Source organism: Typopeltis vanoorti, chromosome 19 (genome assembly GCF_054136105.1).
Source record: "Typopeltis vanoorti isolate ZY-2024b chromosome 19, IOZ_Tvanoo_1.0, whole genome shotgun sequence".
Taxonomy (NCBI): domain Eukaryota; kingdom Metazoa; phylum Arthropoda; class Arachnida; order Uropygi; family Thelyphonidae; genus Typopeltis; species Typopeltis vanoorti.
The window spans coordinates 62,820,521-62,838,201 of record NC_143567.1 but is presented as its reverse complement, the minus strand read 5'-3'; the positions used below and the strand labels follow the sequence as shown (position 1 = coordinate 62,838,201).

General features: G+C 34.9%; 1 protein-coding gene across 1 annotated transcript in view; it reads right to left on the bottom strand.

The window, feature by feature from the left end:
- Positions 1 to 17,681, bottom strand: part of LOC150096175 (monocarboxylate transporter 10-like) — a 219,320-nt gene that overhangs the window by 21,888 nt on the left and 179,751 nt on the right. Inside the window, exon 2 of the mRNA XM_090408999.1 lies at positions 332 to 665. Coding sequence (XP_090265125.1) covers positions 332 to 665 — 334 coding nt within the window. The remainder of the gene's footprint in view (positions 1 to 331; positions 666 to 17,681) is intronic.

The following is a 17,681-nucleotide window of genomic DNA, read 5'->3' as shown; positions in this document are numbered from 1 at the left end:
ATTTAATCAACAAATGGTTTGTAATAAATTGGTCATATCTTATTTCATTGGATTTTTTACTTGCAGGAAATATAAACCAGATTTCTAGTTCATGATAAATATAAAGCAGCTGTTTGTGATTGATATAAAATATTAATTTCTAATTATATATATATTTTTTTTTCTTTTCATTATCTGTTTAAAAATATTTCTATTTTTTAATTTATATGTTCCGCTTAGGATGGCTTCACACCCACAGTGTTAGTTGAAGAGCAAATATGCTTTCTTTATTATATTGTCATTTCCAAGGCAATAAATTAAAAAAAAAAAAAAAAAAAAGTATAATACTCACCTTACACTTTCGGTGACAAAAAGTGGCATGGTTGCCATACCAACTCCCGTTCCAGACGAAATTATAATCTCCACCAACTCCCTCCTCTTCTTAAAGTACTGGCCAACCATCATGGAGGAAGTGTCTCTCGTCAGACTCACCCCACAACCCACGAAGACTCCGTAGCTCAGGAACAACTGATGGAACTGAGAGGCGAAGGACGTGAAAAGGCAGCCTAAAGCCGTGATTAGACCGCCCAAAACGGCCATGAGTCGAGTGCTTCTCCGCCTGCAAAAAGCCACGACAACAGGAGATAGAAATAAAGCCACTGATGTGGACATGGCTCCGAGACATACTGCAATAAAAATACGAAATCGTTTAAATCTTTTACTCATGAAGAAGTAAAAAAAAAAAAAAAAAAAAAAAAAAAAAAAAAAAAAAAAAACAGATCATCTAAACAAAGATTAAATGTGTTGCCTAGGCAACGTCACCACAAGGGACACCTGTTTGTTTGGTGCATTTCAGCTCTCTGAAATGTCAAAACCATGTGGACCGGTGAAGATTGCGTACTCAGAGAGATCAGATCAGTTTGACTTAGCTACGTTATCCTGAAACTAGCATTCCAAACACCCACGTGACACTTTCAGATAAAAGCTCAGTAACAAATACCATTCGAATAACAGTGATACCCGTAAAATAAAATAAAAAAAAAAACGCGTTGTAGGGAAAGCTGTGAAACTTAAGAACCGACACGTGCCAAGAGGTCATCACCACGATTTGATAAGAGAGAAAAAGTTAATGAAGTCAGTTTTGTTTTTATAGCTGAATTATTGTGTAGTTAAGACTAGACAAGAACCATAAAATATCTCAAAACATTATCGTTATTTAATATTTAGGAAGAATTGATTTTTATTAAGTTCTATCTAATTATTAACGTTTTAATAAATTTATTTATTTAAAATAAGCTGGTCTAACATTTCTTTAAAAATAATTATTAATAATAAGAAGAATGAGAATTAATTTTATACATCATTTTTTTTTATTCATTGCTCTATTATAATAATCTCAGATATTTTTAATTAATTCATTAATGACAATCGACCGTGAGATGCGGTGATTGATTCATTCAATCCAATACCCTTGGAGGGCAATGGATGGCAATGCTATAGCCAATGAAGTTCCAACCGAGGCTCGGCTATCGCTGTTACCCTCCTGCCATGATCAGAGCTTTAATAGCTCAATAACACCTTATCCCTACACACTGTCCTCTACAGATAACGGGGAAGATGAAAAGCATTCTTGCTTCGCCCCTTTAAACCAGTCCTTATAAGGACTATAATAATTAATTCATGGTGTCATCTTAAGCTTTGTTTGTTTGCAAACTTCCTGTGGATTTGATTTGATCCGTAGAAATAAAGATGGTATGATGTTTCAAAGAAAGCAAGTCAGAAATATCACCTACCTCAGTTCCAGCAAAACTGTATGGAATGATCCTCATAAACAGGCGTCTGAAAGTAGGTGTCAGAATAACCTAACACCTACTTCGGTTACACCAAATCTGTATGAGAGACGCTTATAGAGAGTCATCTGCAAGGTGTTAGAAGCACCTACTTCAGTATCAACAAAAACTACACGTGATACTTGTAAAGAGTCGTCTGTTTTCGCATTCTTTCCACTCCAAAGTCGAATACCAAGAGAGAGATTTTGGCCATATCAAAACAACATTTTTAAGCAAGGGAAAGGAGTGTCCTGAGTTCGATTCTCGTAGCCGACTTGAGGACCTTAAGAATCTTGCTCAGACATAGCCAAGTTAGCCGGTCTTGGGCGTGAACAGCAGGGTTTTTCTCTCCAGACAAATCGGTTCTTCCTTGAACACACACGGATTACAGTCAGGAATACTTAAGACCCAGCCATAGGCCTGATTAGTCAGTATGTCGGTCCGGAGACCGTATAAAATTAGGTGGGGGGGAGGGGGGAATTGAGATGGTGCCGTACTTCCCCGTAAAAGGGGCCTCACGGCCGTTATATCATCATACGCTATAAATAAAATCAACTCTATTAATTACTGAGAAGTGTATAATTTCTGTTGTAAGAATTCTAATTGAATTTTGTGGATCTGGAGAAACCTTAAGTTACTGTTCAGTGAAAATATGGCAGACATCGAAGAGAATAAGTATAGAAGAAAGAATGATAGAGATGGTGCAGAGGATGTAACAGAGATCTAGATGTGCTATATAAAGATTGGTAGTGCACTTTAATACTAGCAAGGGACTCAAGCAAGGATGCTGTACATCATATTGTTCTTTAAAAGCTATTTAGATGCTCTCTTGGAAGATTGAAACAGACAATGCTGTGGAATCGGTGTGCCTGAAAGATAACTAATTTTACATTCTGGGCTTTTTCTTGGTGATCAAGTGATCCTTCTTGCACAGAACAACAAGGATTTGGAATACCAAAGGAAAAAATTGTTCAGTAGATATACATAATTTAACGTAGGGGACCTAGAAGCATTATGACCATCAAAACATCATTATTATTAGTAGTTCTAACATGTTCTTAAGATCCCACGCCCTTCCTTCAGTTTAAAAGAGTCTTAGACGCGATTCGAAATGAGGTCTTTCCGACCAAACGGTTCGTCCATACCGACTGAGTTACGGAAGATCCCTAAAATATTATGATCGTCTTCATTATTTCACTATCGGCTATTCCAACCTGCAGGATGTAAGTCGTATCATAGTAGTGACGTACAAATCATTCGAAGTTGCTTAAAATATTGTCGGCTGTTTATGGAATGCCGTCGTTCAGGTGTTGTAGGTGCGGAAGGATATTGGGCAGGACAGCAGTCAGCCGGCCAATGGTGGGTGCCCATGCCGCAAAGATGGTCGTGGCTAATGTAGATTGTCCCGTCTTGTGCATGCCCATAAGGAGGAACACTACGAACCGTGGAATTTAACGAGAGGACGAACTCAAAATTTTTAGAAAATCGACTTCATAAGATTACTGTCGTAATTTAACATTCTGGGTGTTACAATGCGAGAATTAAAGTACTACCCAAAGGCTAATCCCTCACCTCAGGAATCTTATTAGTGTTGCTATTCTGAATTGAGTCGGAATCACTAAGGCCATGAAGCAATTCTTCAGGGAGATTTACGTGTTTTGTAGGAGGAAAATATCAAGTTTACCAGAATAAAAAATCTTTCCTCATCTTTAAGAGACCAGCTTCTAACTACGAATTTTCTGCACTCTTTTCTTACTGTTTCTTTATATAGTAACTTAATTAATAGTTTAAATCTCTCATTGGTCCTAATTATAACGTCTCGCCTATATATATTTGGAAGTTTGTAATCCCTCTCGTAGTGTTCTGACCTGAGAACGAAAGAAAAGTGGTGCCATCTATCGGCCATTTGCTCTGTATGTTTATATTCCAGAGTAGAACATTACAAGCACTACCTTTCGAAAGCTAACCTCGTTATGAATAGATAATAATAATGCACACAAAGGAAATTGTAATACTGAAGTGCAAATACATTCGGAGTTATCAGCAGATGTTCCTGCCTTTTTACAATTTTTAAATGTTTTTTTTTCTGGGGTTATTTTTCATAATAATGGATATACTCACAAGTAAGAAATAAATAAACTTAAGCCTAATCTTCAGCTACTCTTCATTACTTCAAAACTAGATTCCCTAACTCAGGATTTCTAGTAAAATGTAACAATATTCCTATAATTCAGACCTTATAAACTTCTAAACTATAGCTCTATAAACATCTTATAATACATGAAGACGCAACTAATAGATTACTTCTTGAACACCGTGTTCTGTTAATTAAAGCTTTTCGAATTTAATTCTACAACTAGGCTTAATATCCTTACGACATTTCAAAAATACACATGCAGCGCTAAAGTAGACTACAATCAGCTGAGCTCGGTAGTAGAATTGGAAGGACAACAGCTCCTAAAAATGTCACAAGAATCATATCAATATGCTATACACTGAAGATGGTTAATTACTTAATACTGAGTATATTAATACAGATTAGTTTATCAGTGTAATTTGTAGTTCACTGTGGAAAGTGTACTCGAACTGGTCAGTGCGTAGTTTAAATTGACATGCCTTCAGTTCTTACAAAATTAAAAATTACCTGCAGGGATTCTCGTAATGGTTTTTTGATGTTCTCGACGCACCCCTAATGACTTTGTATCATTCCAGTTTCATAAACGATTGAAATTTTCGTTTCCTTCTTGTAGATAAACAACTGTACATACACCTTAACTTTTAACTTGCAATGCGCAATAAATTGCAATGCATATCAATCTAAGCAATCAGCAAAGTAAAAAAAAAAAAAAAATTTGGCTAGATTGGTGAAGCAAGAATGCTTTTCATATTCCCCGTTATCTGTAAAGAAAATGTATGGGTAGGGTAATATAAGACTATAAGCTCTGATCATGGCAGGAGGGTAACAGGAATAGCCGATCCTCAGTTAAAACTTCATTGGCTACAGCTTTGCCATCCATTACCCTCCCTGGGCGACTAAAATAGTCGCCTCGTACGACATGCATAGGTTACAGTGAGGCTGATATGTAAGTAAAGCCCTCTCTAAAAATTAGAACGATCCCTAGCCCACTCCATAGTGACCGAGAGATCATCCAACTTAGCGTTGGTTCCGCTCAGTGACGGCCCCCCCCACCACCACCACCGAGCAGAACCACTCATATCCCAGGGAAAAGCGTCCACCGACGAGGCCCCTCACGGGCCACGCCGGAGAACACCCTCACCAGAGACTCAAAATGCTCTCCCAGAGCAACCCCCCCCCCTCACTGGAAGCAAAATTCCAGAAGAAACCTGAGAGAGAGAGCGAAACTCAGCGTCCATTTTAGTCGCCTCTTACGACACACATAGGATACGTTGGGGCTATTCTTATCCCGGCCACCACACGGGGATCAGCAAAACTATACATGTAAAACTATTCATATCACAAATATGAAGAAACCTGAGAGAGAGAGCGAAACTCAGCGTCCATTTTAGTCGCCTCTTACGACACACATAGGATACGTTGGGGCTATTCTTATCCCGGCCACCACACGGGGATCAGCAAAATTATACATGTAAAACTATTCATATCACAAATATAAATATATAGAAATACTGTTTATTTAAAATTCCAATTATAAATATATATTATAAAAATATAATATATATATATAAACTTAATGATATTTATTTAAAGATACGATATTTATCTATATTAAATATGCAGATATATTTCAATAGATGTAATATAGATAAAGATATTTAATCGCTTGTCATCTTCCCTTTCATGTTAGATCTCATGGTCTGTCACGCCAAATAAACGCTTTCCAGAAACCTACTTATTATATTTGATAGAGTGATTACTTCCATCCACATGTCTGTAAATTGTAAGTGTTCTTTTGTCCGGTGTGCTTGCTTTGCAGAATGAAAAGTTCGAGATTACGAGAGTTAACAAACTTCTACCACCGTATGAAACTGGCTAGCTCACTACTTTCATATGAAAATCTCTCCGTGTGTGTGTGTGTGTGTGTGTGTGTGTGTGTGTGTGTGTGTGTGTGTGTGTGTGTGTGTGTGTGTGTGTGTGTGTGTGTGTGTGTGTGTGTGTGTGTGTGTGTGTGTGTGTAGTTAAAAATAGCAAAAATTTGATTATAGAATTATTGTAAATAAATAAATTATTTAATATATATATATTATTATTATTATTAAGATAACAGTTAAAAATGACTGAAATTTCTTTTCTTTCTTATAAGGACTGGCTTAAAGGGGCGAAGCAAGAATGCTTTTCATCTTCCCCGTTATCTGTAGAGGACAGTGTGGGGATAAGGTGTTATTGAGCTATTAAAGCTCTGATCATGGCAAGAGGGCAACAGCAATAGCCGAGCCTCAGTTAGAACTGCATTGGCTACAGCATTGCCATCCATTACCCTCCAAGGGTATTAATTACCGCATCTCACGGTCGAGATATAATTCGCACTCCATCAACTGAAATTTGAACTTAATTGGTTGATGGACTGAGTCCTTGACTCTTTATCCCTTCACCTGGATTTTAGATTGTGGGTGATGAGATTATTGTGGGTAATTTACCCGCTCATTGTGAGCATTGAGGCTGTATCAGCTTTCTCCGATGGAGGATTTTGGTTTTTTATCTTTGAAACGAACTGAGGGCTTGTAGTCCGCTGCCTGTCGAACTAGCAGATTTGGGTGATTACCCATTATTGTGAAGAATTTCTCCGCAATGCTTGTCATGTAGGTCTTAATATCTGGAAGATTGGCTTCTTGATGTAACTGGATGTTTCTGATGAACCATGGGGCATTAAATGCCATTCTTAGGCATTTATTCTGTATTATCTGAAGTCTGTTGATGTTGCTTTTAGTCGTGCGACTCCAGGTTGGAGAAGCGTAAGTTAGTTGCGGTCTGATTACCGATTTGAAAAGTAGGATTTTGTTGCTTATGCTTAGAAAGCTGTTCCTATTCAAAATTGGATATATATAGCTGTGCTATGGTCTGACTTGAAATTTATAGTAGGACTGGTTTAAAGGGGCGAAGCAAGAATGCTTTTCATCTTTCCCGTTATCTGTAGAGGACAGTGTAGGGATAATGTGTTATTGAGCTATTAAAGCTCTGATCATGGCAGGAGGGTAACAGCAATAGCCGAGCCTCAGTCAGAACTCCATTGGCTACAGCATTGCCATCCATTACCGTCCAAGGGTATTAATCACGGCATCTCTCGCCCGATTAACCATTTCCCATTTCATTTTAAATAAATAAATTATTTAAACTTAATAAAGGTGTACTAAATATTTGATAGTTAATGAAGAAATTTTTCTAAATATTGTAAACTTTATTCGAACTTTTCTATAAATTTTAAGTTTAAATATTGTTTTTAAACGTACTTTAAAATATTTTGAAAACGATAAGCTAATATAAATATCTCCTTTAATCATATAAGATATAAATAGCCGTTGTAATACATATATTTAGCACTAACGTGCAACATTTTTAGTTTGGGAAACAAGCAGCCTGTTCCGAGTTCTCATCACAAATTAAATTTATCTTGTAATTCCATAAAAAACATTTGATGGCATTTATAAATAAAAAGCGGGCTCGCCTCTCTTAATATAACAAAATTGCAAATCGTTTCCATTTAAATTGTGGATTTGGTCTCCGTCTATACTGCCTGTGTTAATCTAATTCTGTCTTGTTAATAATAATAATACTTACGTACAATTTCAATAACGGAAGTTAATTACTATATTGTTTATCTTTGTTAATTTATGGCTTATAACGACTTTTTTAATATATCATAGTTACGCTACAAAATTCTTATAAGGTAACTTCCAAATGTAATGTTTCTCTTCCCTTGTAACCTGAGCTTAGATGTTTGACCTACAGCGACAAATAAATCCACCTAAATCTACATTCCTACCACCACGCTAACAGCCATTGATTGTGGATTCATATTAAAAGGGACTTCTTCAAGTTCTGAAGCCAAAATATCCTATCAGATCAACACATTCGAGGAAGTTTATAATTTCATAATTTTGCTAGACAGTTGGCGCAAAACTTCTGGCATATTTCAATATCGATTTAAACAAAGTTTCAAAATTTATCTTAGATACAACAAGGTACCAGGAGAAAAGCGTTGTAGATGGATCACAAGCCCGTCCAGTTTTTCGACAAGCAGAATGTTGATATTATAGTAAGTAAAAAAAAAAAAAAAAAACGTATTTCAAAGATAGATTTACTTGACGATAATACATAATGTGCCTACTTGCAACAAGTTTCAGTAAAACATCACAGCGATATTTGTGTTCCTACGGTCACGTGACTAGCATTTGTGACTCGGTTGCACTTCAGATAGTCCAAGGCCTCCAAAAGGACATCGAACCGTTGCAGTCAGAAATCATAGTTAGAAGTCTGACAGGCGCGCCAATCATTGACAAGTGTGCCCTTAATCGCCCGCCGTCATCCAGAGAAACACGTCGTAATCGGGCAAAGAATTGGCACGAGCCGTCAGCCTTAGACCTCAATGTCTACCTCCTACGATTTTTCGCCGCGTGAAAGTGCCGATACGGCTGAAACGATCCCTTTTAACAGGCGTGCTTTAACAGCGCGCGCACGCACGCACGCACACTTAAGTGAAGAAGAGACGATATTGTGGTGTTAGGGTCATTATGACACCAGAACGGTAACACGGTAGCTCATCTCTTAATGATCGCAATTCTTTGCACACAACACATAATCGCTTTTATGTCTCCCGACAGAAATAACTAACAGGCTTGTTTTCGTTAAGCAAAATTCGCAACCGTAATGGACTCAAATAGATTATGGATCTAAAAACATTTTAGATAACATAATATATTGACATATTTACAATATTAATATATTTATTTACAAATATATATATTTACAAATATATATATATATATATATATTATCTATTTTAACACAATATTTAAAACTAGATCTCTTTAAGTCCTTAAAAGGACTGGCTTAAAGGGGCGAAAAGAATGCTTTTCATCTTCCCCGTTAACTGTAGAGGACAGCATAAGGATAAGGTGTTATTTTAGTCATTAAATTTTTTTCATATATATATATATATATATATATATATATAGGTATATCAATAATAGCTGTTGTTGAGCTATATATATATATATATATGAAAAAACTTTAATGACTAAAATAACACCTTATCCTTACACTGTCCTCTACAGTTAACGGGGAAGCATTCTTGTTTCGCTCCTTTAAGCCAGTCCTTTTAAGGACTTAAGGAGATCTAGTTTTAGCTATTATGTTAAAATATATAAAATATATATATATATATTTGTAAATAAAATATATTAATATTGTAAATATGTCAATATTTACACTGTCCTCTACAGATATATATAATTATTTTTTTAACTTGTGGGGATACTGTTATTAGGGTTACCAAGTAATTTTATAAGCTTGGTTATTTAACTCTTAATTCCAAGTATGCAAACAATTAAGTTTGCGCCTGAAACAAAGTTCAAGTCTGAAGATGGTACAACACCAGGGCAACTCATTGTAAAGTATATATCATGTCATGGCAGGAGGGTAACAGCAGCAATAGCCGAGCCTCAGTTAGAACTTCATTGACATTGCCATCAATTACCATACAACATTGCCATCCATTACCCTCCGAGGGTATTAATAACCTCATCTCACAGTCGATTTCATCTCCCAACCAAAACCAGATCTTAAGTCCTTATAAGGACTGGTTTAAGGAGGCGAAGCAAGAATGCTTTTCATATTTCCCGTTATCTGTAGAGGACAGTGTAATAATAAGGTGTTATTGAGCTATGTATAAAGCTCTGATCATGGCAGTATGGTAATAGCAATAGCCAAGCCTCAGTTAAAACTTCATTGACTACAACATTGCCATCCATTACCCTCCGAAGGCATTAATACCGCATCTCACAGTCGATTCCATCTCCCAACCAAAACCAGATCTTATATAGTCCTTATAAGGACTGACTTAAAGTGGCGCAGCAAAAATGCATTTCATCTTCCCCGTTATCTTAGAGGACAGTGTAGGGATAAGGTGTTATTGAGCTATTAAAGCTCTGATCATGGCAGGAGGGTAACAGCAATAGCCGAGACATTAAGAACTTCATTGGCTACAGCATTTCCATCCATTACCCTCGAAGGGTATTGGATTGAATGAATCAATCATCGCATCTCACGGTCGATTGATCCACCTTGTTTGATATATATCTTCTTCATATTATCATAGTCCTTATAAGGACTGGCTTAAAGGGGCGAAGCAAGAATGCTTTTCATCTTCCCCGTTATCTATAGCGGACAGTGTATGGATAAAATGTTATTGAGCTATTAAATTAAAGCTCTGATCATAGCAGCAGGGTAACAGCAATAGCCGAGCCTCAGTTATTAGAACTTCATTGGCTACAGCATTGCCATCCATTACTCTCCAAGGGTATTGGATTCTTGATCCTTCATATTATCATTGACAATTGACAATTGACATTTATTCTTTAAGGGTGAAGCAAAATGCTTTTCATATTCCCCGCTATCTGTCGTGGTTACAGTGAGGGTAAAATTTACGAGCAGTTTGCTCGCCCTGAATGGGCATGGAGATTATGTATCGCTATAGGAGGCTAATATAGTTTTTGGTCTTCTATATTTAAATATGTCCGTTGGCTCGTATGCTGCAGCTTGTTGAACCAAATCGTTGGGATGTGTGGACGTCTTTAGAAAAAATTTAGCAGCTAAGGATTGTAGATAAGAGAGAATATAGGGAATATTTGTGTCTCTGTGGAGTTGGCTGTTTCTAACATACTACGGGGCGTTCAAAATCATTCTCAAGCACTTGTTCTGCACTCGCTGTATCTTAATAATGTTAGTATTAGAGGTGTGGCTCCAGGCTGGAGAGGCATAGGTGATTATAGGACGAATCGTCATCTGGTATAGCTTCAATTTGATTCTGTTGCTGAGTTTGCTATTTCTATTAATTAGCGGGTAGATCTGAGCTATGGCTTTAGATGCTTTTGCACATGCAGACTTGATATGTTGGTTGAAAGATAGCTTTTTGTCGAGAATCACACCCAGGTAATTTGTTTCTTTCTGCCAGGGAATTTTAGTATCGAATAGTAACACATCTCCTGCAGGAGACATTGGCCTTTTTGAGAAGAGAACCGCTGAGCTTTTCAGGGGATTGACTTCCAATCTCCACTTGGAGAACCAACCCTCCAGCTTTAGAAGATTTTCTTGAAGCTTTCTGGTAACGAAGTGGGGTCTGAGAGATCTGGTTAGTATTGCCGTATCGTCCGCATACAGTGCTAAAATGGAACTCATCGGATTGTGTGGGATGTCTGACATGTATACAGAAAACAGCAATGGAGCCAGTAGAGATCCCTGCAGCACTCCAGCAAAGATATGGCGCTGGGACGATGTAGAACCGTTAATTTTAACTTGCATTGATCTATTTTGAAGATATGAACGGATTAGATGAACCATTTTTAGTGAGGTACCGGCTGAGATAAGTTTGTGCAAGAGTCCAAAATGCCAGATTTTGTCAAATGCTTTAGATAGGTCTAGGAATACCGCTCCTGTGCACTGGCGCCAGTTGTAGCTGGTGGTGATATATTTCACAATTCTTTGGATTTACTGGGTAGTACTATGGTGTTGTCGAAATCCAAACTGTTCTTTAGGGAGGATGTTTAGGTCATTTACTGAGGTTTGGAGTCGTGAGAGGATGACCTTCTCTGCAACCTTACCCAGATTGGAGATGAGACTGATTGGACGATAATTCTGCGGTAAGTGTGGGTCTTTGCCTGGCTTATGTATATTATGTATATTATCATTATAGTCATTATAAGGACTGGCTTAAAGGGGCGAAGCAAGAATGCTTTTCATATTCCCCGTTATCAGTAGAGGACAGTGTAGGGATAAGGTATTATTGAGCAATTAAAGCTCTGATCATGGCAGGAGGGTAACAGCAATAGCCGAGCTTCAGTTAGAACTTCATTGGCTACAGCATTGCCATCCATTACCCTTCAAGAGTATTGGATTGAATGAATCAATCACCGCATCTCACCGTCGATTGATTCGCTCATATTATCATAGTCCTTATAAGGACTGGCTTAAAGGGGCGAAGCAAGAATGCTTTTCATCTTCCCCGTTATCTGTACAGGACAGTGTATGGTTAAGGTGTTATTAAGCAATTAAAGCTCTGATCATAGCAGGAGAGTAACAGCAATAGCCGAGCCTCAGTTAGAACTTCATTACTTACAGCATTGCCATCCATTACCCTCCAAGGATATTGGATTAAATACCTACTCTCCATATTATCATATAACCCGATAGAAAAAGTCATCTATTACTTTATAAAAAAAAAAGGTGTTTTATTATGTTCTAACTAATTTCTAGAATTTCAAAAGTATAGAAAGAATTTTTATTTAATCTAGAATACTTTATTATATTTAACAAAAAATGTATATCTATTTTCTAAACTTCTTAACGTATTTTATTGATATCTTTGCTTTAATAGATGACTGTGAAGTGTCTTCTGGGAAATGAAGGTACACAATATGTTAAGTGTATAAATGGAGTTCTGCTGTTGAGAAGGTTCAATTTTGTTTTTCCACTCCCATGGCCACTTCGTGAAAGGGAAGTCATGTTTCTAAGCAAATTATTTGAAATACATGATCAAAATTTAAAGTAAAGAATGCTTTTCATCTTCCCCGTTATCTGTACAGGACAGTGTATGGTTAAGGTGTTATTAAGCAATTAAAGCTCTGATCATAGCAGGAGAGTAACAGCAATAGCCGAGCCTCAGTTAGAACTTCATTACTTACAGCATTGCCATCCATTACCCTCCAAGGATATTGGATTAAATACCTACTCTCCATATTATCATATAACCCGATAGAAAAAGTCATCTATTACTTTATAAAAAAAAAAGGTGTTTTATTATGTTCTAACTAATTTCTAGAATTTCAAAAGTATAGAAAGAATTTTTATTTAATCTAGAATACTTTATTATATTTAACAAAAAATGTATATCTATTTTCTAAACTTCTTAACGTATTTTATTGATATCTTTGCTTTAATAGATGACTGTGAAGTGTCTTCTGGGAAATGAAGGTACACAATATGTTAAGTGTATAAATGGAGTTCTGCTGTTGAGAAGGTTCAATTTTGTTTTTCCACTCCCATGGCCACTTCGTGAAAGGGAAGTCATGTTTCTAAGCAAATTATTTGAAATACATGATCAAAATTTAAAGTAAAGAAATTAAGTTGATCCAGAAATATATATATAAAAAAATCTCTCTTTTAATAATAAAAATAAGCCGTGAGGCTAGGTTCAAGGGGAAAGAATGTCATTTATCACAATTCGTGATAAATGACACTCAAACATAACGTTAAAACGTCATATGACGTTATTATGTTTCTTAAAGTAGATTGGCTGCTTTTCAAAACTGTTACTTTTACAGGCGATATAAAGGTCCGTTTCTCATATAATAAAGTAGCAAAACTTATTTCTCATACAGCGATAATATATAATTATAAAATAATTATATATCATCTTTTAACATTTTAATAATTTTAAATTTTAATATAATTTAATAATTATATATTAATAATTTTAAAAGCTACTTTTTATGTTCAACTATTACTACATATGCATAGCAGTGATGATATTCGTGTATGTTATTATTATTATTATTATTATTATTATTCCTAATACCTCCAAGGAGTCCGAAGACTCATCGCGGGAGGACATCTACAACTGTCTCTACACCTAACCGCTACTACGAATAATCTCCATCAACGCCATCTACCGCCCACCTCCAACACCATCACACCTAGTAATTTTTGTCTGTAAATTGCGTGTGTTCTGAAGGGCCGATTTGTATGTATGCGGGATGAAAAACCCGAGTTTCCGGGAGAAAAAACCCTGCTACCTCCGTATGAGATCGGCTAACTCACCTTCGAATTGAAATCGACCAGATAAAGATTCCTCCCGTCGCGAGGAATGTTGTGCAAATGTCGACTGGCGAAGCACGATATTTTATTGATTGCTGCAGTTTAAAGTAAAGTTTAAACTTCCTATGTCTATACATGCCATTTAATTATATATTTTTGATATTTTTTTCTATTACACAGATTGGTCTTGAAAGTAACCTCCTGTACTTTATTTGTTATCCTTAAAGATATCTATTGAAAGGAATTATTTCTGCGATAAGTTATTTTTCGATACGGAATACCGTTTTGAGATGGTGGAAATCCTACCTAAGTAAGTACAAACCGTAATTCAAACTAAATCAAATCCAAATGACTCGATTCTAGGAGATTAGGATAAGTAAAAAATGACTGAAATGTGTTGTAGATGGCGACTATAATCGAATCTAAAGGATAACAATTTCTTCTGCTGATGTAAGGCTATAGAAATCATCACGAAGGCTATAGAATCGGATGTTATATTTTATATTATCTATAATTATGGAACTATATTAGTTTTTATTACTGTAATTATTTTTAAAATGTATTGAATAATTTTTTTACCATTTTTATATTAATAATTGATAGTTTGAATAATGTCGACGTTGTCTGTAACTAGCTATAGGTGTGGCATTGATGGCCTTTTAAACTCAAATAAATTTGCATGTTTAGTGCTGTCACATGCGATTTACAATTTGAACCTACCCCATTGAATCATGTTTAAATGAAAGTAGGCGGATGGAGGCTGGTCAAAAAAGACCAGGAAACTCCACCTAGAAAAAACGCCTACTGAAAATTTATGGAACAAGGTAAAAATGAATGAATTGTAAATTATATTTTGTAATATAAACAACAAAAGATCTTTTAAAAATAATAATAACCTGTAATGATACATGACTGCACCCCTATTGGAAATAATTAGAAAAATGAAAACAAAGAATGAAGAAAACTAAACTAATCCACCTATAAAGTAAGCTTCCTCTAGGTATGTCATCTAAAAATCGTAAAATTAACAAAAAAAATATCATATTACATTTATCTAAACTGTTATTATTTCCCAATTGTCCAGTTAGCTAGATGCGTTTGACCTGTGTTTATATTTCATTGTAATAAATAAAACGAAAACTAAATATGTAATCATTTGTAAATTATAGTATTATATTAAATGAAATAAAATATTTAACTTTTTTAGGTAATTTTCAGTATTTAATATTGCATGTATAATACACTAATATTTTTTTTATATAAACGTATAACAATTGACCATTCAGGTCTATTTACTGCGTGTTTAGAAATAGCGATAAATAGTGATAAACATGTTTATATTTGGTAGTGACGTATTCAACCTAAACTTTACCGCTTTATATTTGGTAGTGACGTATTCAGCCTAAACTTTACCGCTTTATAATTTCTTATCTTCCTTTACAATTCTAGATCTACATAGATAATAAATGAAACAGGAACCTCCCCTTTAGAACATTGTTCTTCAGAGTTGGCACCAACGACTACTTAACATTCAGAACTTATACTGTCACCTGCGAATAATTCAGGTTGATAAATGGCCAGTGGGAAGACATATTTCATCGCCACAGGAGTCTTGCTGATGCAGCCACCAACACCTCGGTCGGTGGGTGGATGGACAGGGTAGGCGAGTAAGTGCGTGTACTGATTGTACAAATGCTAACCTACATAGACTTTCCCAGTGAAGCTTTTACTTGACGTTCAAGGATTCAAGTATAGTCTTCGCTTATTGTATTCTTCTAAAAAAAATATACAAAGTCTTCATAGCTTTATAAAAGTTCTGACTCAAAAGATGCGTTAAAGTACTAAAAACCGATTGCTTGTTTGTTTGTATTGTTCCAGCAGAAGTTAGAATTTTAAAGTTCGTTAAAAATAATAAATATGTTGGAATGGATGTTTACAGGACATCTCAATGCATCTTGGAGACGGTTATGTATGGTGAGGATAGTGTTGTTCAGGAAATTAAATGTTTTATTTGTGTCAAAAAATCCTTTATAATTGATCCTTTGTTAATGCATTTTTATACTTATGTAGAGAATGTTGTAAAACAACTCAAAAGGATCGCCAAGCTACCATTATATTTCTACTTTATTTTACTTTTAAAGTAAAAAGTGGGGTTATTCATGGAAGTTCTCAAATGTAATATATTATGCCTATTTATATTTCCTAATAATTTTGCATAATTTACGAAAATAAATAAATAAATAAAATCTTAAATTATACTGGATGAACTGTTTTGTTAGTCAGTCTCCATGGAAACTACAGCATGCGAAATTCTAGTGAACGAAAACATGCTATGTTAACTTCCCGGATTTTTATTGCATTAAAAATAATCTTAATAAAAACTGAATTTTGTGGTTTTTTTCCCTTACCTTTATACTATTAAACCTAATTGTAACTTACAAAGGCATAAAAAAAGACAACTATTTCATTTTGAAATACGTTCATGAAAAGAGCAGACGAAAAAAAAAAATGCATTTTTTTCAGCAATAAAGGCAAAACGGGAACTACTTACTAATCTGTAATGTTAAAATAATATCACAGCTATTAATCCAAGAATTTAGTATATTAATTTTTTATTAATACTTATTAAATTCTATAATTTACAAAAACATAAAAAGTCGAAAAATGTTTAGTTCATTTTGAAATATGTTAAATATGAAAAATCAGAAATTCCTGCTATCACAGAGCAGACGATGTAATCTTTTCAACAAGACATATTAGAACATATCATTTCGTGTTGCGTCTGTTTAGTAGATTTGTCACGTGTTTGTAGGCGAGCAATCAAATGAAATAGAAGGATGCATTTAGGCATCATATTTTTCACTACACGAACGTAAAAGTGAAATTCCAAGGAACTTATTTATTTATTTTTCTAAGTCGTCACTTGGAGTGGCTGGAGTTCACTCTATCTAATTATGGATACCCAGTGAACTTTATATATTAAAGTGACGGAGCAAAACCAAAATGATGGATGATTGAAGGAATATTATGCAGGACACGAAAGGTCCAGATAAGATCTCATTTACTTTTTTTTTCAAAAAGCTGCTACCTTTTAGGGTGATTACATCTAATTAAGAATGACAAAGTTTTAAAGGACAGGGCCTTGCCGGGTGACGATGGTTCTTAGGTCACTAGGTAGCATGACATACTTGGCGACAACCCTAATTGGTCGTGTTTCACTGTTCCACTACACAATAAACACACTTTCTTAATGATTCATTAATGACATTCCCACTAACGGCAGGAGCTAAAAGTGTCTTGGAGAAAATAATGGTGGTTTGCCAATAAACGAATACCTTTCGAAAATATATAGGTGAAGGGGGACGATATTTTCTGTTGCCTTCGAAAATATATATATATATATATATATATATATATATATATATATATATATATATATATATATATATATATATATATATATATATATATATATATATATATATATAGACCGCATCTATATAGATGTAGACTTGAAATATTATCTGGTTTGAGATTAAAAGAGTCACCCATCATTCGTTTCGATTTGTGTGTGGGTTTGCTTAATAATTTTGTTATTGAGGTTTTAAGCAAACATGAATTATTAAGCAAACAAAGTCAGTTTTGTTTGCTTAATAATTAACAAAAACATAATTATATAATATTTTGTATACAATAATATACTATTAAAATAATCAAAAAAAATTTTTTAAACTTAAATATTTGCACAGATTATTTTAAAAATATTGTTATACACCAATTATAAGATGAATGCAATATTTTTAAGTATATTATCTATAGAAATAAAACAGATAGAAACAGCCCAGGAAAGTTAAAAAATAAAAGAA